General features: G+C 34.3%; 1 protein-coding gene across 1 annotated transcript in view; it reads left to right on the top strand.

The window, feature by feature from the left end:
• Positions 1-24,924, top strand: part of ABA3 (molybdenum cofactor sulfurase (LOS5) (ABA3)) — a 219,227-nt gene that overhangs the window by 32,444 nt on the left and 161,859 nt on the right. Inside the window, exons 3-8 of the mRNA XM_089811712.1 lie at positions 7,000-7,058; positions 12,914-13,074; positions 13,849-14,015; positions 14,160-14,289; positions 23,245-23,347; positions 23,499-23,544. Coding sequence (XP_089667838.1) covers positions 7,000-7,058; positions 12,914-13,074; positions 13,849-14,015; positions 14,160-14,289; positions 23,245-23,347; positions 23,499-23,544 — 666 coding nt within the window. The remainder of the gene's footprint in view (positions 1-6,999; positions 7,059-12,913; positions 13,075-13,848; positions 14,016-14,159; positions 14,290-23,244; positions 23,348-23,498; positions 23,545-24,924) is intronic.

Genomic DNA, 24,924 nt, shown 5'->3' with positions numbered 1-24,924 from the left:
TTTTGATGATGAGATATCTTATGTAAGATTAGAAGAATTCTTGAATGATAGTGATGATGAACTTGGATTGGATAAGGAAGATGAAGCAATAGAAGAGACAACTTTAGTAACTATTGTTGATGATTATAATTCTGATGATGAGGAAGCTAATCCTAAGCCTATCCAAGAAAATGTTGAAACTTTCTATGAGTCTAACAATGATTTGCAAAATGACATTCAAGTTGTGGAACATAGAGAAGAACCAAGATTTGAACCTAGAAAAGAAGTAAGAATTGAGCTTGTAACGCTAACACCAAACAAGAATTCGACAAAGAATCACCATGTCGATCAGATCATTGGAAGTAAAGATAGATGAGTTATGACAAGAAACATAGTTCATGAAGAATTATGTTTGATTTCTCAAGTTGAACCAAAGAGTGCAAATGAAGCATGTAAGGATTATTGAATTCAAGCAATGAAAGAAAAACTAGATCAGATTGTGAAGAATGTGACATGGGAATTGGTCCCTTGACCTAAGGATAAGAATGTTGTAGGAACTAAGTGGGTTTTCAAAAACTAAATGAATGAACAAAGTGAGGTTGTGAGAAACAAAGCAAGATTGGTATGCAAAAGATATTCATAGCAAGAAGGTATAGACTATCAACAAACATTTGCACCTGTTGCCAGAATTGAGGCAATAAGGATGTTCTTGGCTTATGTAGTAGATAAGAAGTTCAAAGTGTATCAAATGGATTTGAAGTCGGCATTTTTGAATGGAGAACTTGAAGAAGTCTACATTGAGCAGCCTGAAGGATTTACTTTGATAGAAGGAGATATGGTATACAAATTAAAGAAAGCTTTGTATGGACTAAAGCAATCACCTAGAGCTTGGTATGTGAGGTTGGACGAGTATTTGGCAAAGTTGGGATTCATTAAAGGTATTGCACATAGTAATTTATGCTTGAAAGAAATTGAGAATGACTTGTTGATTATTGTGAAATTTGTGGATGACATAATCTTTGGAGGTAATGATGAAGCAAGTGACAAGTTTGCTGATGAAATGAAGAATGAATTTGAGATGAGCATGATTGGTGAGATGAAATATTTCTTAGGTTTACAGATTGTGCAGAACAGTGATGGTATTTTCCTGTCACAGACTAAGTATATGAAAGACTTGTTAAAGAGTTTTGGCTTGGAAAGTTTTAAGATTGTTGGTACACCTATGATAACTAATCACAAGTTATCTAGCAAAGATGAGACACCTGCAATTGAGCAAAAGAAGTACAGATCCATGATTGGAGGTTTGCAATATCTGACTCATACAAGCCCAGATATAACAAATATAGTTGGTAGAGTAGCAAGATTTCAAGTGGACCCTAAGGAATCGCACTATGCAACGGTAAAAAGAATATTTAGATATCTAAAGGGTTCACTTGATTTTGGGTTGTGGTATGATAGATCAAATGACTTTATTCTATGTGCATATACTGATGCGGATTGGGTAGGCAGTATGGATGATAGAAAGAGTAGAAGTGGTGGAGCATTTTTCCTTGGAGGAAGATTGGTTTCTTGGCTATGCGAGAAACAAGATTGCATTTCTTAGAGGACCACATTAATAAAGTATGTAGCAGCAACAAACAATCGCAGTTAGATCATGTTGATGAAATAGATGCTGAAGGATATCAGGATAGAGTTTTCAAAGCCTATTATCATACATTGTGATAACACAAGTACAGTGAGTATGTCTAAGTATCCCATGTTACATTCTAAGTCTAAGCATATATCTATTAAGTATCATGTTCTGAGAGAGAAAGTTGCAGAGAAAGAGATTAGATTAGAGTATGTTAATACAAAAGAGCAGATTGCAAATATTTTTACGAAGTCTTTGCCTAAGGATACATTTGAGTATTTGTGAGGTATGCTTGGGGTTATGCCCCTGCCTACTTTAGAGTAGAAGATGTAGAGATTGCATCAGTCTAGTGGTACAAAGCACTATTGTTTCTATTGTTTATCTGGACTAAATGTTGATGCTTTCTCTATGGGGGAGTATTTGTGATTGAGTAGAGTCATAAAGGACTCTTGGTAGCTAGTATTGAACAATGTCTTTGGACACTTGAGCTAGTTGAAGACATTGAGTAGCTGATTGACATAATGTTTCCTTTGACATTGATGTCAATGGGGGAGAAGTAGCGCATGAAAAACATCTCCTAATATTGAGGAGAGAATGCATGGAAAGACAAGTATATAGAATGAGGGAGAATTATGAAGAAAAGATAGATTTGATGTCAATGGGGAGAAGAGAAGTTTATCAATGGGGGAGCAACAATTGTTCATGAGAGTTTCAAATTTGATTGATGAAGAGGATTTGAAAAGATGAGAGTAGGAGCAACAGCAGAGTTGAGTTTGTTATTTTTGGAACGTAGATGTTTTTCAACTATTTTGCCATCAATGCCAAAAGGGGAGGTTTTTAGCATGAATGTCGATGATATTCCTATGGGGGAGTACTCTAGCATTGTTATGAGATAGTTAGTATGACTATGTGTTGCATTCATGACTATGTTTGTCATTGATGTCAACATATTGTGAAGATTGATAGAGTAGCAGATAGAGAACGAGATCGTACGGACCGAGATGATGAGGTCAAATGTAGTTGAGGATATGTTCTACAGTGTGTCCTGGTGACATGTACAAGTGCGCGTATAGAAAGTCAAAGACATGCGAGAGTTATTTATGATTTACAGAGGACAATGTGTAGACATGGTACCTGAAAAGTGGATTCTGGTGTTCGGATTGTATCTCCTAACAAGGATAGAATCTAGATGAGCGAAGTTAGATAGAGACAGTAGACAACTTGATTATGATGTCAGCGAGTGCGCAAGGTTCGAGGTCGCACGTGTGAAAATTCATGAAGACTGTGAGCTGATAGTGTTCAGTAATTGTGAAGAGATGTAATGAATTGTGTTACGTTAATGAGGTTCTATTGTAATTAATTGGGAAAGCCTCGAGGCTGACTTAATGAATTATTTTGAGGGCATGGTGTAAAGGAAAATTATTTTCCTTGTGATGAAAGATGTAAGTCTGAATTGTGGAAGTAATATTCGAAGATTGGTAAATGCAAGTAAGCGATCAAAGGGATCATTGTGATGCGAAGTTGGAGATCTGGTATTGAGATCGAGATCTGGTATTAAGATCTGAGAAATATTTGTTGCGGTATTGCCATAGTAAGAGGACAGAGCAAGAGTTCGAGTTGTTGAGATCAATTGCATTACTATTATTTTGAAAGAAATAATACATAGGCTAGTTGGACAGTGAGTTTGGTTGTCTTGCCCTTGAAGCAGTTTGGACAGTGGATCCTGCCTTCTACAACTCCTAACAGGGATTCAAAGTCTCCGAACAGGGATGATATGTATTGATTGTATTTCATTGACTCCTAACAAGGTCCATCCTCTTACAAGGAACTTATATGTTAGTTCATCATTTTGTGGGTACCATCCCCTTTGGGGTTTCCCTTTGATCAAGGCTTTCCCTAGTTAACATATCTGGTGGTATTGTGTATGTGTATCTTCTTATGGTTGCTGATTATATTGATCACATGTTTAAGGTTTAATAAGGTTGGTAAAAGTTATATTGATCTCATAATTGATTCACCCCCCCCCCCCCCCCCCCCCCCCGAATTATCTCGGTGGATTTTACTTTCTAACAAGAAGTTCCGAAGAATGCACTGTGGACTTCGGTTGGTGTCAACCTTGCCGCAGATCGGTTGATGTTTTGCTTGCCTTGATTGCTGGCTCAAACCTTCGTTGCCTTCCAAACTCATGAGAAGAGACCAATAAAGGGAATTGGCACCAACAAAGCTTGCAATGACACAAAGAGAACAAAAGGAGCAAAGAGGAAGAACGTGAGGAAACTAGGAGGCAACACATCCTAAACCCCTAGGTGTAAACAATTAATGCCAAATTTTTTGAACACAGATAGGAACCGCACACAAGGTGATTAAATAGATGACTAAGAGGCCATACACAGGACCTTACAATTAAAAGAACAAGCATAGTGAAGGCAAAGGTTGAGGAGACTTGCCAAGGGACAGTCTGAAGGGGAAGGGGTGTTGCAGGAAGGGAATTGAGGGAGTGCCAAGGGAAGAAAACCAGTCGAAGGTGAAGGGTACAGGAATGGTGCCAAAGGAGGCAATTGTACGAAAGGCAAAGAAGTGAGCAGTGGCAAAGAATTAATTGAAGATACAAGAAATCAATAAAGGCATCTAACCTTTACACGACGTACGAAGGCACGAAAAGCCCAAAGGAAAGCAAAGGAGAGTGAAAATAGGGATGTAGGGGATACTAGTGTAGCAGAGGATGTTAGGACACAGGGGTATGGTAGTCAAAACAACTTGTTTGGTTCTAGTATACTTAGTTTTGGGGTTCACATAGTATTGACTACAAGGAAAATTACCATAATGGCAAATAAACAAAAGTTGCCTAAGTTTACTAGAGATGCAAAGGAGGAACTTGTATGACATGGTCGTACATGCGAGACAATTTGGTCGGCCAATGGGTTGACCGACTAGTATAACTCCTCGCAATGCTATGTAGAGTGGCCATTGATTGGTTCTTTGACGTGGATAAGACAAAAGTAAGTGGGATGACCTGAAAAAATTATTTTCGGAGTAGTTTAGATTACTTTAGGGTGATAATGGAATCTTGTCAAAGATCTACAATATGAAGCAAGGCAAGCCAGAGAGTGTAAGAGCATATAGTCAACGATTGAAGGACTTGTCAGGTAAAATGGAAAAACAGCCAGTAGATGAACTCAAGAAGCTTTGGTTCATGGAGGGGCTGATATCATCCCTCTGAAAAATTAAGATCATACCTTCCTCATCGTACGAGGATGCGTACAATAGAGCAATGGACATTGAGAGCGAGAGCAAGACCTCGCAGAAGAAAAAGAACAAATCATTAGACGAGGACTCCCCTAAGGGAAACACCAACGATTTTACATGATATTACATATATTAAATCTAGTAGTTTTATATTTTGATTATTATTCATCTATCATGTCAAGATTTTAATTGATTTTCTCTTAGAGGCTTCACCAAATAAGTGTGAAAATGATGAGGATATTGCCTACATGGTTTTGAATTGGGGACATGACATAACTTTATCAGACTTATATCAGACCTGATTTGAGGCTATAAAGTGGTCTTTAATTGATAAATTAGTTTTTTATGTTTTATGCATATCTTGTTCTTTCATTTTTATACGTTATTTCATCATTTGGTATTCAAAACAAACATCAAAATCAAAACAAGAATTTAGAAATCAGAAATCAGACCTTGTATGCAGTGTTTGTAAATGTCAAAGATCAAAAATTCAAAAAAAAATCAGATTGAGCAGGGGTTCATACATGATGCAATATGAAATATCCCCAATAGATATTGACCCAGTTTTCCTCTCAAGATAATATTCAGAACATAAACATATGAAGTTGCATTATAAACCAACAATATAAACTGGTAAACTTCTCATAAAATACCTTAAAATATATCATCACCTCATACATTAGCAGTACAATAACTACCATTCAAAAGTCCAATCTTAAGCACATTTTTACAGTCAGATTGGAATACTAAGAAAGAACCTATAGGTACACATGAGACACCTGATGTAACGTCTCCATGGACAATGGGTTTGCGTCCACTATCTATCAGCACGAGGGTTTACACCTTCACGCTGGATGAAAGCTGAAGCTTTCCGAATAACTCTCGCAAAAGAGAAACTGAAATCTGAATCATAAACCAAGCATAATCCCAAAATGAATGAGTCTCTCTCCTTTTAATCCTCAAAGTTGTGACTCTTCGACTCTCTGTCTTTTAGTCTTATCCCTTCTTGTTAGTTTTAGCCCACTTTATAATATTAAATTGACCTTTTATAATATTAAATTGACCTTTTATAATTTTAATTCACGCTCTCATAGTCAATTTTAATCTTATATGAATGTCTTTAAATTTCTGAATGTTTGAAAAAGGGGACATTACAAAATACACGTGGATGAAGCTGTTTGGGTTTGGGTTGGAAAACCTTTGGCAGCTTCAAAATGCAAGCCGCTTCTCTTCATGGATGTGGATCCCTTCTTTTTATCTAACTCCATGGATATTTTGAACAATAGTGGGTTGTGCTTCTTGGCGGTAAAGTATCCTTTACCTGCCATATTCTCTCCTTAGTCATTAGACAAGCGTTAGCAGATTATGATGCTGGCTTTGGTAATGCGAATTTTGTTGGCCTATATTGATTTACAGGCTTTGGTAATGCGAATTTCTATTATGATATTATTGTTTCTTTGACATCTATCTTTCTTTTGAGATCAATGACATTCTTGTCCATATACCTTTGACACGAAGACAATATCTCCAACAAACTTGTACCTTCACACCTCTAGTTCAACTTCATACGCTGCCTCCTTTGAGAACACAACATAATACTTTCATGGAATTGGCGTCTTTCTCTAGATTGATGCATCTGATGTTGCTAGTTCTAGTGGCAGTATCAATGCATGATTTATAGGTTGTTCAAACTGCAGCCTATCCATTTGGCTTTTAAGTTGGTAGTTGCTTTGGATGATAGTTGGGTTGTTTTGCTTCTCCTTTGGACCCAATTTTTTGTTCTCCATTAGAAACCATGACAAATATCTTGATAACTTTTAATTTTTTACTTAACCATTATTACAAAATGATTGACAAAAAGCATCTGAACTTGGTTATATCTTCTTTGACAAGGTCCATTGAAAGGAGTTTATTTTGCTTCATTTCTTGTTTCCTTTTTTATTTTTTATGAGTAGAAATCTATCCAAAAGGATAAATGTGCTACCAGATTCTAAGCTTAAACTATCCTAAGTAATGATAATAAACTAAACATATATGTTTCTTAGAACAATGTATAATGGTTTTAAAAAATTTAATCTGAAGAAAATGTTATTTACAATGCTTTGTTCTTGTAAGAAAAAGGCTCCTTAATGTTTATATATTAGATAGTCAGAATGACAGCAGTGTTGCTTCTTCTGATATTATATCCTCAGCTCGACAGAAGGTAATATTATTGGAACTTTGCAAGCATCTATACAAGTGTATGTCAATAGGTATCATCTTCAATTATCTATAGTAAATAATGTTTTGATGGAATACTCTTTGATAGAATTTTATTTATTTATTCATGGGTACGTATGTTTCCTTGCACAAAAATGTATTTTGAATATATAATTAATGAATGAATCGTAAAACATTTTTACTATATATGCATTGTTCACCAATGAAGAAAATTAAAACGGCTAAAAGATATTAATACTGTTTGATACATAACAACTTTTTATTCATGGGTATTATGTTTATTTGCACAAAGATGTATTTTCAATATATTATTAATGAATGAAGCCTAAAACATTTGTTACTATATATGTGTTGTTCACCAATGAAGAAAATTAAAATGGCTAAAAGATATCCATTAATAAAATCCTAGATACAAATTATTGCCATATTTCAAAGAACAAATCAAGGTCTCAACCCAGTATACTTATTTGACTTGTGAGGAACAATAGATAAAATTAAGATTGCCTTAAGAAAAGAAAACAAAGATTAATATTGTATTAGAACTACAAAGCCTACCATGAACCCTTGTTGAACTTTGAATGTGTAGAAGAGCTTCCTAGAACCACATATATATATATATATATATATATTTTTTTTTTTTTCTTTCTTTAAATTATTGTATCTATCTCATGCATGTCATAAGCAGTCATAATCATCCTTACGACTTGGAAAATCTTTGAAAGTGAAATGCAATATAGAGTCAGCCAAACATGGTATGTGTATCAGTGCTTTAATTTAATTTGGTTGCAATTTTTTTGGTAAAGGGAGTGAAATATTGTAAGTTTTTGTGCTGGTTAGTTCAAATCTTGGAATGGTGTTTACGATTAAAGGAAATCTTGTTTTGTGTAAAAAGGGGGCAAATCTAAGCTTCATCATTATGCAGCTTCCCAAATACATGGGAACAAATGAAGAATTCTCATATTTTTTTTTAAGAACTTAAAAAATGCATGGATGCCCCATATGATCTTGTATCTTTTTTTTATATAGATCTCATAAAAGGTACAGCTGTATGCTTTTTTCGGCCTCTATGATCAGAATGTCTATATCAGTCCAGTAGTGCCCCCTATTCACACTTATCTAAACACTCTTGGAAACCCCACTCACATTCGCTTTAATACTTTAATTTTTAATCATCAATTAATTAAATCTCATATAGTTTGGGTTAAGGGAATTAACCTAATTTCACATCTGGTTAATTTATCACACACACATGCACTTATCTCATCTAAACTCTGAATAGCAACTCGAATTAACTCCTATCTTTTCAACACTCCTAGTCAGCTAAGTGAGGTGGTTAGAAGGGAAGCACATTTCCCTTTGAGACTCTAATCGGACTTTAGGGGGTGCATTATTTGCCCCTCCACACTGTTGCAGTAGTTTTAGGCATAGTGTAACCATTTTTAAGAGACACCCAGATTTCATAACCCATCGAGGTAAAAGAACTTTCCGTTTTAATGCCCCATAAAGCATAATTTGTGCCATCAAACAAAGATGCTTTATTTGAGGATGCATCTTCTAAACTAGCCATGTGTTTTATTGATATGATCTTCTTAGACTGATTAGGTATTTAACAAGTACTGACTCTGATACCAATCGTGGAAGGGGTGGGTGGGGAAATTGTGTGGTAAATGAATCTTAAATTTTTATCCAATTCAAATTTCTATTTGTATATTGAAATGTAACCACCATACTGATAATAAAAAAGAAGCATCACAAGTTAAGAACACAATACACAAGAATATGATGTGGAAACCCAAGAAGGGGGAAAACCATGGGGAGATGCTGCTAGAATCTGCTTGTAGAACACAGATTCACTACTAAGATAGGGGGGAGGGGTAAATTCATAGTGAACAAACTTAGTCCAATTTTTGGATTTTGTTCGAACTTTATGCAGATACTTCAATTGATATGATCACAAACCAGATTATAAGAGAAGCGCCAGACATCAGCAACAATACACAAGAAACAATGCACAAGTATGTGATGTGGAATGGAATATCCCCATTTTTTTAATAAGAATTCAGACATAAGATTAAATAAATTATATATATGTTTATGACTTTAAATAAGTAAATTATCATTACAATGAAATAAATACAATAAATAATTATATATTGAATCTAAATACTGTAACGACATTTTCCTGAACCATTATAACATCACCTATTAATATAATAATATTATAAAATTAAATATGAACAAACAATAATCAATATAGCATAGGGAGTGAAGTCTATGGAATGAATCATGTAGTGGAAGGATTGATTAAGAATTGTAAAAGAAGATAATCATCACAGTAAATGATAGTGTGAATCAAGCTAAATGCTAAAGACAAGGAATAATAATTTGTGATGATAATAATATTATGGGGTCCATAAATAATAACTAAAAATATAAATCTATTTGGACATGAATTTGAATATAGATGGTGAAACACAAACAATGAATAAAGAGAGGAGGATATCGAAGAGTGGAGAAAAACAAACGAATCCATATGTGCCTGCATAGACAAGTAACAAGAGCGCAAATTAGAATGCTAACGATCTGGCAAGAAGGAAAAAAGTCGAACATTGTGGCACGCACATAATCAGTGGCAGAAAGGGTGAGGAGGTCACTTTCGTTTTGTTGGATATAGTTGGAATCTGCCCTCAGAGAGAGATAACGTGTGACTAGAACAAGAGAAGACCATGCAGCGGGGAGCAATAGTGACGGGAAACAATCTTGGATATTCAGTGGATAATTATATAAGGCAGAAGACAATACAAATTACACGAGTCTAACTTCAGAGATACTCAAAGTACATCAGGTGTAATCTTGTCATCACATAATCTGAGCCGAAGGTAAACACCTGAATTAAGTGTTAGGCTTGGTTACAAGTATTAGAAGAACAACCATACATAAGCATTAATATAATCGAAGATATCAAACTCATAATCATAGCAGACCAAGAAGTCTTGTGTAATGTCCCCTCTTTAGTTCGACATGGCATTGATCATGGATTTGCCTATTACAGACTCTCGTAGGCAAATGGTGTGGAAAGAGAGTCAATTCTGCGGATCAGATAGTCATATCTTGCTCTTGAAGAAGTGTTAAGAGGTTATATTTTATCATTATGTGATATTGGGGCCCACATGCTATAATTTTAATTTGAGTTGCACTTTTTATTTTATAAAATTACTTTATTATAAAAAAGTGCATTATAATGAGAAATTATAAAGGATGTTTCTAGAAGTTCTAGCAACTTCTTAGAAAAGTGAATAAATAGAGGGCTGGGCCTCTCATTTGGACATGCTTGGATTGGAGAACTCTTCTACTTCTTCATTGTGAAGACATTTGTGGACTTTGGATCTGCAAATTATTCGATCTTTGGGAACGAATCACTCCCTTGGATTGGCGACTTTGAGGGTGTGAAATATCACCTGAATTGTTGCATAATTGGAGTTGGTATTCAGCCATCTCATTGGGGCTTATTGAGAATTCATTGTTAGGGTTTGTTTTTGGTTGGAATAAGGATTTCAGATTTGCCCTATCATTGGAGAAGCATTTGACAAGAGTTTGAAGACAGAATAAGTGCATTTTCAGAATTGGCAAAGCAGGGTTCAGAACCACATAATTGCTCATATCTCCTCAACCCCTTGGAGTTATTTTTTTATGGTTTTACAGGGTTACTACCTAACCCTAGGCGCCCATTTTCCTTGCATTTGGGGGTCCCAAAACCCTAATATTATTTTATTTCAGCAGCCGTACAGGTACGGCCTGGTACGGCCCTGCTAGTTTGGGCAGCAGCAGCAAATTAAGGATAGTTTGGGAGTGCGGTTGGAGGTCTTCATCAACGATCTGCAGCAAAACGTGGTGTTCTTCCATAGTTCTTCAAACCAGGTTCTTGCATTCTGAAATATATGTCAATTTTTGGGTAAATTTGCTGTCATACAGTCATTGTAATAATCAGACCAGAATTGGTAATAAAATAATTTTAGAATTTATGGCATTGTAATTGAAATATAGTTCGATGGTTTTATATATATTGTAATTCTGTGATTATATTCTGAAAGTATCAAATCTGAAATTACCATATTCTGAATATTGTTACTGTTACACGCCAAGTGTTTGACAAAATTCCTAAGTTTAGTTTGAGGGTTTCTGTGGCCTTTATAGAGAGGGTCATCACATCTTGTTGGATCATAGACAAGTCCCAATAGCTCACTCATATTAAAAGAATACAGTTGATGATTGATGTATATTGATAAAGAATCTAGTTGATGATTGGTATATATTGATCTAAATATACTTCTTCCATTTTGTATAAAAGATTTATACAGAAAGATCGTCCATTATCTTGTGTATTGGACTTCATGGTATATATACGTAAATTACATATTAGTTCTGCAATTGTAAATATTTCAAGAGAAAGAAGTTTCTTACCATTGAAAATTTAATAGATAATTCAAAACTTCGAGGGGTTAAAGTGAGGGGACATTTCATGGAAATTGAATGCGGTAGAAAAACCATGGTCTGAAATGCTGCTAGGATCTACTGTCCCAATCCAGCCTCACAATCTTTAGTCCAATTACAACTTTGAGGGCTTCAGCCCTGAGGAGCAACAGCCCATATTCAGAGCATCAACTCTTACACAATTTTTTCAGGGCTCCAACCCAACTCTCTTTTACATCCGTTCAATGTTCTGATACAGAAGGATTGGTCAATTAGAAACCATTAATCTGTCTGTAGTCAAATTTGAGATATATTCATATGAAACTCGGAAACATGATCTTTAAAATACATTGATCAACACCTTTCACTGGAAACTTCTGTATGCCAGATTATCTGATGTAAATTAGACTGGTTGTATTTTTATACCTAGTTCTTATTTTTCAGCTATACATAGGTGTGTGTACAGACATACATACATATGTGGTTTTGGTATGGATGAACCTAAAATGAACTGAAGTCAAAATAAATTTAGCTGGGTTGACAAATTAAATCTGAGAAACTGAACCAAAATCCGAATCAAAACGAACAACTTAGGTTGGGAGCTGACACAATCGGAAATAATATGAAAATATCTGATGTTTCAAAGGTTTCTTTAGTTCTTTTAGGAGTACATTTTTTGACGCTTTTGCAATTACATCATATTTTGGAAATTATATTATTATTGATGATGCTTTTATGCTTGATATATTGAGTTCATAATTTAGATTGGGATACTTTTAAGTGGACAGAGTTTAAAGGAATGTAAGATTCTTTAACCAAAAAGGTCATGTTTATCTTTTATTGTATCAAATTATTGGGTTTGTGTGATGTAACAAATGGCCAACTATAATTGCTGTATCATAACATATTTTACAAGTTTGTATGTAGTATACAAATGATAGTGCTTGTTTTAATTTGCGTTTGAATTAGATAAGTCCAACACAAATATGCTTACAATAAAGCCAAGTCTACAGTCTTTTAAAATAACTAATGATTTAATACAAATAATTGCATTGCAAAGCCTTTTCAATATTTTCATAAAATCCATTTTCAGGTTGAGAGGATAATTTATGTCAATATATTTTTTCTGTTATCTCTATAAATGTTTCAATCAAATTTTCTGTCCTGATGTAGCTTCATTTATTTTGATCTATATTTCTTGGTGTGATCATTATGGGATGTTTTTTGGGTCTTGGAACATCAAACAATGTCTAGAATTTTTGGTAGTTTCCACCAGACAACATTGTATTTAGCATTTATATTTGAGTGCACTGTCACATATGGTTATTGCAATTATGAGGAGTTGACACGGTGGCACTGATATCACAGGTTCTGGCTTATTGTAATGCTTCACCTAAAGATTACAAATGTATTTTTACCTCTGGCGCCACAGGAGCCCTGAAATTGGTTGGAGAGACATTTCCCTGGAGTGCTAGTAGTAATTACATGTACACCATGGAAAATCACAATAGTGTACTTGGGATCCGGGAGTATCCTTTTTCTAATACCATGTAGTGAGCAATGACAAGACAATCTTGGTTTGCCAGTATATTTGTGATGGGAAAATGCAATTTTGTTGTAGTACTTATTTTAATTGTCTTTTAAATTACTTGGAAGCATGGTTTGGTAATTTGACTTTTGAGCTTCCTTTTGCATGATGAAAATATATTATTTTATTTCGATGTAAAACTAAATTGATTCTAAAGTTTGTGTAGAGGTTCAAAATAATGGAAAAAGGAAATTATATTAGTTTCCAACTGATCCAGTCTGACTAGAGTGGTTGGTCAAGGAAATTATAGTAGTTTCCTTGAATTTCCAACATAGTTAAATGGAATTCATAAGTGCAGGTAAAAATGATGGCAAAAGAGGGAATACCTAAAGTATCTGTGTACATATTAAGATGACAAATAAATGACAGATTTGACATGCTTTGAGAACATGTTCAACCATTTTAATTTGTTACAAGTTACAGAATTGTCTCTTGGCTAAATCATCAGTTGAGGTCTATCCATGCTATCAGTAAATCATCAATTCTGGCTCATTGATATTGCATTCAAATAATATGCCATTTTTTGCATTTTTCATGGTAGTTTAGTTGTCTGCCACATACATGCTAATTACAAATGCAATATTTGCTTTATCTTTTGCTTTATGTTAGTCTATTTTTGTACTGGGATAGAATCTGATTGTTGAACTTTTGAAGAAATGTGGCATGCACCATACCTATTTTAGTACCCTCAAATCCATCCTTAACTAGCAACTAGATATGCTCTCAACCAAGGTGCTACTGCTATTGCTGTAGATATTGAAGACAAAAAATGGGATTCCATAAATGAAAAATCTGAATTTGGTTGCAATAGACTTCCAAATTTCAAATTCCACAGCCAACAGAGGCGTTCTGAGAATCAACCTCAGAATGAAATGTTAAATAGTAAGATATTGAGATATGTTTTTGAATATCAACCCTTGTGGTGAAATTACTCGGCAACTATGTATGCTAAGTAGAAAGCTACTGAAATTAATTGTAATGCCAATTGAAGATTCTGACGGTCTTTATGTTTGCTTTCATTTGCAGGTGATGTTTATCACTTATTTGCATTTCCATTGGAATGCAATTTCTCCGGAACAAGGTTTGACCTGAACTTGGTAAAGACAATCCAGGAAGGTAGACACGTGGAAGGCATCGAGTCAGCTGCGATTTGTAGGTTGTGCTCCATTAGTTGTCTTCTTTTTGGCTTCAATCCATCATAAAATATTGTGAATAAAAATATGATGCATGATACAAGCACATTTATTTTATAATAGTAAGACAGAATCTGTGTATCTTGTTCATTATTTGTTCTCTGGATAGATAATATCATCTGAATTGCTCCAAGAATACTTACGAGTTTGGAAGGAAGTGAATGTGTTAATGTTCTAAGTTACTAGTTTAGATATGGCTATGCGGACACAACAAATCAATTAGTGGGTTTGGGTTTCCTTTAGGTTCACTTGTAGTTTACATGAAAAAATTGGTGATTTTTAAAGTTTTCTGCAAATTCTGATCAACCAAAACTGATATAATGCCTTTAATCTTGCTGAAGATGGTTTTTAAATATACCAGACCGTATATTAAGTGTTCTTGGAGTATGATGTATTATTCTGAAAATGTTTTTATCCCTGCTATAAATCAAATAAGGCAGCAATGCTAGAGGAGCAGACTTATTGTATTTTGTGTGTCCTTTATCCACATTCTTACCTCTTATATATATAGCACCCAAGAGGCATGTTCTTAGAAAGGGCATGACTCTTTCCAAGTCAGCTCTATATATAAACTAATAATTATATTGCCAAGATCGGCGTCTCCCAGGACTTAGAATTAGTTAGCAATTATACTAACTATAACTATGCAAATATAACATTATTAAATGCTTCCAAGTAAGGCGCCGATTAGTTTAATCATATAAGGTTATTAAGAGGCCAATCCTTTCTAAGGATCTTCATGCTTTACCAGATCTGTACGATCTGCAGTTCAGATCAGTATGATATCAAAGTTATATAGAATTAACACTCTCTCTTAATTTGATAATCATACTAAGAGATAACATATCTAGCACCGTCAATTAAGATGAATAAGCATAGATTGATACTCTAAATCTATCTTGAAAGTTCCCTGATGGATCTCTTCTATTGATTTGCTGTAATTTTATATTTTTAAATTTTTTTTCCTGTTTATTTATGTTTTCTTGCAGAACTAGACAGAAGTGCAGAAAGATGGAATGATGGAATATAAACCAACAGCTACTCCTATGAAAGTAAATCTACACAAATTGTAAGATGATATGAACAAATCCAAACCTGCAAATTCTATTTACTACAGACAGATTATTGGATCCTTAATGTATTTGGATAATACTCGTCTTGACATATGCTATGCTACTCACGCCTTGAGTCAGTTTATGTGTGCACTAAAGAAGATACATCTACATGCAACTAAATACATTTTGAGATACCTAAAGGGCACTATTGGAATGGGAATCAAATATGGTAAAGTCAACATTGAACTTCATGGATATTCAGATTCTGATTGGGTTGACAGCTCTATTGAACGGAAGAGTACTTCGGGATATTGCTTCAGTCTAGGATCTGGGATGGTTTCTAACTTTCTTGGTCCAGTCGGAAACAAACTTCAGTTGTATTAAATTTCACTGAAGTAGAATACATTGCATCTTCCTTGGGTGCTAGAGAAGCAGTATGGCTACGAAAGTTATTATCAGACTTATTCAAAAGACCTTTGAAGCCCATTGTGATTTATTGTGATAATCAAAGTTGCATTAAAATTTCATCTAATCTAGTATTTCACAATCGCTCCAAACATATTGAAATTCCTTTTCAGTACATTAGAGACATGGTGAATTGAGGAATCATTCAACTAGAATACATTTGTACAAATGAGCAAACAACTGATATCTTTACCAAACCCCTTGCTAAAGTGAACTTGAAATACTTCTGAGAAAAACTTGTTATGATAAATTTGTAATATTCAATATTAAGCTAAATTTAATTCATATGAGTTTATGCTTCTACTTGGTTATTTAGTAGTATCTGATATGTAATGAAAAGTGACGATCTTTCATGGACATATTTTCAAAAAGGTAACTATTTACAAGGTGACGATCTTGTAAATATTAGACTTGCCATCATGGAAATCTCTAGACATTGCTTAAGTGCAAGTAGAGATCATGAGCATCAAATTTTTCACGGGCATCTCTAGATATTGCTTCAAGCAATTAGAGATCATGAAATCTTATGTTATTTCTATGGACATCTCTAGACATTACTTCAGGTAATTAGAGATCATAGATAACAAATTTTACTATCATGGACATCTCTAGACATTGCTTAAGTGCAAGTAGAGATCACGAGTAACAAATTTTCATAGACATCTCTAGACATTGCATAAGTGGAATTAGAGATCATGAAATTTTATATAATCACTATGGACATCTCTAGACATTGCTTAAGTGCAAGTAGAGATCATAGGAAACATCTTTTATACTGTTTCAGATAACTAAAGATTATAATATACATTATGATAGCATGGTGATAACATAATGATTTTTGTTATTTAATTTCACCGATTCTTGTAGCACTCTAATGGTGTATTACTTCTCCCTTGCTAAAGAGGAAGTGTTGATGTTTTAGCATCAATAAAGTAAGCAATGGTTATCTGAGATACTAATCTGTGCTTATGATTAATAGATAAGTTGTTACTGCTGATTATCAAACCTACATATATGTATATCTATATATGTGTGTGTGTGTGTGTGTGTGTGGCTGTGTATGTTCATCAATATTATCATCGATAGTTAACTTATCGACTGTCATATATTATCGGGCTCCTTGTGTTAAAGTGCACTTATAATCAGTTTGTTTTATCTAAGGTATGTTATGTTTAGTCATGCCTCTGAAGTTGGTCATGTAGAGTCATGACTCTCCTATTGATTTATATATGCCGTGCAAGTCGCTGAGGAAGGACATCAATTAACGGCATCTCCAACCCAACGATTGGTTCATTGACATCATTTATATTATTTACAATATTATCATTTACAGGATCATTTGCATTCATCTGTCTCTCCAACTTATCTGCGATCTGAAGAAAGAAGAAGACTGATCGTAAGCAACTTGCAAATCACTATAGCAAAAGATATATTGATTCTTTCATAGCATGCCTTGGGAGCCTATTTAAGCCCATAGAGAGCTTGCTTCAGTCTACAAACAAAGATTTTAGGATTATGAGTTTCAAATCTTTTAGGTTGTTCCAAATATACCTCTTTTGTAATCTTTTCCATTCAAAAATGTTGTTTTGACATCCATCTAATGTACTTTCCATCCCTTCGATGCTGCAATAGCTAGGACTGCTCTTACAGAGGTGTATTTGGCAATTGGAGCAAAGGTTCCTTTATAATCAATTCCCTCCTTCTGAGAGAATCCTTTGGCTACGAATCAGGCTTTAAATTTTTCAATGGTACCGTCAGTAGCATGTTTGATTTTAAATATCCACTTAGAAGAAACAATAGATTTTCCTTCAGGCCTTGGAACAACTTCCCAAACATCATTCTTAATAATGGATTAATATTCTTCCACGATAGCATCCTTCCAAGCTATATGTTTAATAGCATTTGAAACATTGGCTGGTTCTGATTTAGATAAATCACTCATGTTTGCTACATAGCTAGAAAATCTTTTAGGTCTTTTGCTTTCTCTGAAGGTTCCAAATGGTGCAACAAAGTCTTGTGCTTCCTCTACAGTCTTAATAGCCCAGAGTGGTCTTTTCTTAGGATTTTGAGTTTCCTCAAGACTAAGATTTTGAATTTCGCCTTCAATTTCTTCAATGTTCTGTCTCTGAAACTTAGATTCATGATTTTCTTTAGAACTAGGTAGATGTGTAGGATCTTTAGAACTTAGGGCTCTTTTGAATGCTAAATCTTCTTCAAATATTACATCCTTACTAAGTTTAATGTTTTTCTGACCAGGCATGTAAACTCTATATGCTTTAGATGTTTCACTATACCCGACAAAAATCCCTTTCCTCCGGAGGGTTCTAACTTAGTTCTTTTTTCTTTTGGAACATGTATGTATACTAGGCACCCAAATATCCTAAGATGACTTATATTTGGTTCAACCTTAGAAAAGGCTTCTTCAAGAGTTTTATCTCTAAGGTGGGAGTGAGGACTTCTATTTTGAATATGGACAACAATACACGAGGCTTCTGCGCAAAGATAATATTCTAAATTTTGATCAAATATCATAGCTCTTGCTACTTCTAAAATTGTTTTGTTCTTCCTTTTTGCTACCCCATTTTGCTGTGGGTTATAAGAAACAGTATACTCCCTCTTAATTCCTGCTTCTTTACACAAATATGAAGTATATTCCCCTCCATTATCAATCCTAAGAGTTTTAATTTTGTGTCCTGATAGGTTTTCAGTTAATAATTTGAATTGGTTAAATATCTTAAGGATTTCTTCTGATTCTTTACGTTTTAAGAAGTACATCCATGTTTTCTTAGAGAAATCATCTATAAAAAGTATATAGTACCAAAATCCTCCAAGAGAAGGAATAGACATAGGTCCACATAAATCTGAGTGGACTAATTCTAAAACATTGTTAGTTTTTCTAGTGCTATCTTGAAATGAACTTTTGGCGTTCTTACCTAGAGCACATCCTTTGCATATGCTCAAATGATCTTTATTCAACTTGGGTAAACCAGTAAACATCTTTTCCATAGTCGATAAGGCTTTGAAGTTTAGATGTCCTAACCTTCTATGCCACATTTTGTTTTATATTAGCAGCTTCATGAATTAAGGCTTGAATAGGTTCTATATTTAATTCATACAAGTATCCCTTTCTTTGACCAATTAACTTTGATATCTTAAATGAAGAGTTCTTAGAATAGGTCATTACTTTACTGTCCATGAATGCAACCTTATGTCCATCATCTTCAAGTCCTGTAACAGAAATTGGATTCCTCTTGATTCCTAATACATAGAGTACTCTTTTGAGATAAAGAGGAGTACCTGACTTCAGTTTCAAGGTGCAGTTCCCAATTCCTTTGACAGAATGAGTGGAATTATCACCTATGGTAGCTTCATCATTTACTTCTTCTGATATTGAGTCTACCACTTCTTTGTTTCTTGTAATATGTCGAGATGATCCACTATCAATTACCTATGCTTTGCTTGATACTTCATTTGAAAGCGCTGGATAGAATACACGTTTCTCAGGATCATAGTTTTCCTCTTTCCTAGTAATGTTTGTATTGTTTACTTGCTATTTTGTATTATTAGGGCAATTAGATTTATAGTGTCCAAATTTTTCACATTTGAAGCATTTTATTTTGGATAAATCTCTCTTAGGTTTGTCATTTCTTTGATTATGCTTCTTTGTCTTGAAGTGCTTATTCTTACCTTTATACGAATTTGTGTTGAGAACATGAAGTTCATCTTTAGTTTTTAATTTCTCTCCTTTCTTGAGTTGCCTAGATTCTTCTTGAAGGCAATCTCCTTTAAGTCTATTGAAGTCTGGAAGTTTGTCTTTAGCACTTACTCATTGTGAGAAAGTTTCCCTTGAATCTAGTAACCCATCTATAGCCATAAGTGATAGCTCTTTGTCTTCAATTATGGTCCATATAATTGCAAGTTCATCTCTTAGACTAGCCACCCTTAGGAAGTATGAATTCACAGATTCTCCCTTATCTTTATATGATTTAGTTGCCTTTATAGTGCAAGGGTTCTAGTTGCATTGTTAACTTCATATGCAATTAATAATGCACTCATCATATTAAATGCTGTCTGATATTTTATTAGCATAGGTACTATTTCATTTGTAACTTTATCTAATATGTTTTGCATGACTTTCCTAATTTCTATAATCCAGATAGTTTTATGAGGATTAGCATCAGGTTGCTTGGATTCCTTATTAACAGACTGTATTATATCATTGTCTTCAAGAATCATCATAATTCTGAATTCCCAAGCAACAAAGTGTTCTTTGCCATGAAACCTATATTTGGGTCTGATTGCGCTAGCCATTGAAGGTAGAAGGATGTTGCTAGATATTTTAAATCTGATTGTCATTTTGCAGAGCCTAGGTTTGTCTACCAGAGCTCTGATACCATTTAAGTTTTTTGCAAATTTTGATCAAGCAAAATTGATATTATGCCTTTCTTGTTGAAGATGGTTTTTAAATATACCAGACCGTATATTAAGTGTTCTTGGAGTATGATGTATAATTCTGAAAATGTTTTTATCCCTGATATAAAACGCATAAGGCAGCAATGCTAGAGGAGTAGACTTTTTGTATTTCGTGTGTCCTTTATCCACATTCTTACCTCTTATGTATATAGCACCCAAGAGGCATGTCCTTAGAAAGGACATGACTCTTTCTAGGTCGGCCCTATATATAAACTAATAATTATATTGTCAAGATTGACATCTCCCAGGATTTACAATTAGTTAGTAATTATAGTAACTATAACTATGCAAATAGAACATTATTAAATGCTTCTAAGTAAGGCACCAATTAGGTTAATCATATAAGGTTATTAAGAGGCCAATCCTTTCTAAGGACCTTCATGCTTTACCAGATATGTACGATTTGCAGTTCAGATCAGTATGATATCAGAGTTATATAGAATTAACAATTTTTCTATCGACTTGCAAGTACTTGCAAGCCATTCATGGCTGTGAGTCTCTCACCAAAAAATACGCAAACAAGTTTCCTGTAAACTTGTGGCAATTATAGCCAGAAAAATTCACAAAAATTACTTGAAAATTGCAAAGAACTCAATGCAATAACAAAAAAAATACATGCAGTTGAAAAGCTAAAAAAATGATCCATTTTAATTGTTTCCCAGCCTGTAATGGAGGCGAAAAACAAATGTGACGCACTTGTAGATTACATGAAAAAATTGGTGATTTTTTTGTCGACTTGTGAGTACTTGCAAGCCATTCATGGCTGTGAGTCACTCACTAAAAAATACGCAGACAAGTTTCCTGGAAAATTGTGGCAATTATAACCAGGAAAAATCACGAAAAACACATGAAAATTGCAAAGAACTAAATGCAATAACAAAAAATTATACATAAAGTTGAAAAGCTAAAAAAAGGATCCATTTTTATTGTTTCCCAGCCTGCAATGGAGGCGGAAAACAAACGTGACGTAGGTAAAAAAGTAGTTGAGATGGAGGCAAGAAAAAGCAAAGATATCAGGAAGTATGACGCGCATAAACACAAAATGATTAGGGCACTAAGTGGAAGACATGCTATTTGTCATAGTTTGCAGACTCCGAGGCTCCCTATTTGTTTTCTGGGTGAGTACTCACAAGTTTAACTCTCGCATTTTTATAGACAAAAAAAAACCATGGGTAAAATGTCAATGCAGGTGAAGCACTGGTTAAAATGTGTTTGTCACATGTTGTTTTGCTATAAAAGTTAAAACCATACATTTTCTCTTCAAGATGTCAGTTTTTTATTAAATCTATTTTGTAATTTAATTTAAAAAAAATTGCTTTATGAGATTTCAATTTTTATATCTTTCTAATTGCCAAGTTTTCTCTGAGTAGAAATTTTTGGGCTTGCTGAGTACTCTCCAAGTCCGAGTCTGCAAACTATAGTATTTGTTGTTCTGTTATTCATAATTTCATATATTAGTGAAAAAACTGAACTGTAAATTTCCTTAAACAAACAAAAAATTTATCAATTACAACATGCATATTAATCTAAAATATAATATAAGGGGATACTTTATCTTCCCAATAGGAGGTGCCATGTGGTATTAAATTTTTTCGTAGAAATATACTTTTAATGAATTGAGTAGGATTGTATTACAAAATTTGTATAACAATTAATGTTAATGAATTGAGTAGGGACACAAGGTTGGGCATCTATTAGAGGCTCCTATTGAGGCACCTATCACTGTGGATGAGGCACCTATTGAGGGACATGTCCAGGATGTTGCAACTAGTTCAGCAATACCAACCCAGTGGCAACTATAATTTTTGAGTGCAATTTTTGATTTCTAATTTTCCCTTGATCATGTACAGACAAAATAACTTGATCATGATGATTTTTCCTAGGAAGAGTATCATACGAGTAGGAAGGATACTGAGAACGTTCATCATCATACCAATATGGTAAGAGCAAAAAGCTAATCTTTCTTTTCTGATCCAAAAATCCACGTCAGCTAATTCTGGTTCTGTTTTACATGTGCACCAAGTAGCTTATGCAATATCCTTTAAGAACTCTGAAACTTGGAGTTTGATAGAGTGTGCATAAATAAGGGGGTTGTCAGTTTCTTAAGCCTTAAAAAGCCCTTCTTATAATTAGTTTTTTGGGAAATGATATTTTACCTGGTTGATTGAGTGTGTTCTTGTGAAGCTTGATCGCTAAGGCATAATATTTTCACAAATGAAATACTCTCAATACCTTTTTCTTTGGGTGATACCTTTAGAAAAGGCTGGATATTGCATGTCTATTTGGCTAGCAACTTCCATCTGAAAGAAGGTCTACATTAGTGTTTGAAGATGTTCCCAATACAGCATGTCAAGGTTTATAGAATCCCATGTCGCTTTATAGAATTAAAAAGAAAAGGGATAACTGTATTTGAGCTCTTTTTTGTTTACCGAATAATATGTAAACCTCTGAAGGGATTATCAATCTATATATTAATGATAAATTTAGAAAGGCTGGATATTGCACGTCTATTTGGCTAGCAACTTCCATCTGAAAGAAGGTTTACATTAGTGTTTGAAGATGTTCCCAATACAGCATGTCAAGGTTTATATAATCCCATGTCGCTTTATAGAATTAAAAAGAAAAGGGATAACTGTATTTGAGCTCTTTTTCGTTTACCGAATAATATGTAAACCTCTGAAGGGATTATCAAATTAAATCATTAAAAATGCTACAATGTTAGATGATGAACTTGAGTTATACAGCATGAATGGTATTTTTGAAAGCTCTGGAGTCTTGGACAGTCATCCAGACCTTGAGGTTTATTGCAAGGTTGATTATGGGAGAGCTCAGGTTAAATTTTATTTCTTGGCATTTACAAGGGTGTTGGTTGCAACTAGATGTTCAGCGCATTTTTTTGAGTGGTTTGGTCTCTGTGTTGAATAGGGGACGCTACATGGTTCTTCTTGATGCAGCAAAAGGTTGCAGTACACAACCACCAGATTTAACAAATTTTCCTGCAGATTTTGTGGCTCTCTCATTCTATAAGGTATTGATTGCTTTTATTCCACTCTATATGTTATTTTGATGTTCATGTAGGTTTCAGGAGGATATCTGTTAGAATTTATGTACATATAGAAACATATTTTTTGGTACAGATTTTAGCAATTTTTTAACTTCACATTCTTGCATTTATCCAGATATTTGGCTACCCAACAGGGCTTGGAGCACTCCTAGTTAGAACTGGTACTTGTCATTAACTGAGGGCACATATGATATGCAACTCTTTCTATAAGGATTGCCTTCAAGTAGAATATCAGAAATATGTTGAAAGTATGAAGCATTTTTGTGTTTTCCAAACAATAGTCTAATCACAATGAATTAATTAATTCAAATTAGACCATCCTTTTTGACGTGTTAGATGTTTATGGTTGGCCTATATTAGCTCCTTGTTTTGTTTGTGATTCACATTATGATGCCTTACTCAAATTTTCCAATTAAAGTACAGGGTAACTGGAACTAGTAAAATCTTCTGCCCAGTAGTGCTATCCATGTGGCATGAAAGGTCCCAATTCGGATTCAATTCTCATCATTATTAAATTCCATAGGGGCTAGATGTTCTTGTTTAGATAAGTTACAATAGGGGATCTAGGTTTGTAGATTCAAAGTTTCATTGGAAGTATTAGGCTCTCCCTGTAACACTAGGTTCCTGTTTTCCAGTGATGAGAAAAGAACCATGGAGTAGTCATTTGGGAGAAAATAGGCCTTATGAAGACCAATTATGACCAAATACTTTCCATCTGTTCAATTATGACTGGAGGAGCTGGGCTATTTCCAAACAAACAATCGATCCTTGCTGATGTTGAGAACAGCTTCAGATTATCTTCAATTAAGTTTTCTAAGTTCTTCCAAAAGGTTTGATTTTGGGCAGAATTCCTTTCAAACAATGAAAATGTATTTCTCTATTGTGATATCTGGCACTATTATTGAAGCCAATTTTCAGTAGGTGAATGTTTCCAATTTGTATGCTTGCAGATAAGGGTTTCTTGCCATGATTTTGTTTGGTTGCCCCAAAGTCATCTACCCTTTGATCCTTTAACTGCCTCTTTTGGTTTCAGTCAAGACTCTCTTTGTGAAAACCCATCAGATCTTTCTTCATTCTCTTGTTTCACCCAACAGCCTGCTGAAAAACAAACTTCCTCCACCAGTCTTCTTCACTTCTTCACACAACTTCACCTCATAGTTGCACTGTTCCTTTTTGCTTGTGAGCTGCTACTTTTTACCTTCACTCTCCATGACACTGAATCCATATGTCTTATATAATTTTATCTTCAGGGGAAAACCTGATTAATTTTTTTTTTCCTCAGCTCCAATAACATCAAAGTGGGTTGAGCACGAGTGTTTCAAATCATACAGAGAGTCAATGGGCATAATACTTGATTATACCCACTAAAATCTAATAAAATCTGAAGTTCTGAACTATTACAACCACAAAACCAACTGAAATATGAAAGGAGTCGGCTTTCTGGAGTTTGCTTGACATGGTTTCACCTTTTAAACACAGTCTGTTCAAATTTATCAAAATAATTTCCTGCTTAGCAGCTACTGATTTCATGTTAAATTACA

This window comes from Cupressus sempervirens, chromosome 11, assembly GCF_028749045.1.
Source record: "Cupressus sempervirens isolate cs-2001-9-10 chromosome 11, ASM2874904v1, whole genome shotgun sequence".
In the NCBI taxonomy this organism is placed as follows: Eukaryota; Viridiplantae; Streptophyta; class Pinopsida; order Cupressales; family Cupressaceae; genus Cupressus; species Cupressus sempervirens.
Note: the sequence above shows the minus strand (reverse complement) of the source record. Positions and strands in the feature narration are given on the sequence as shown.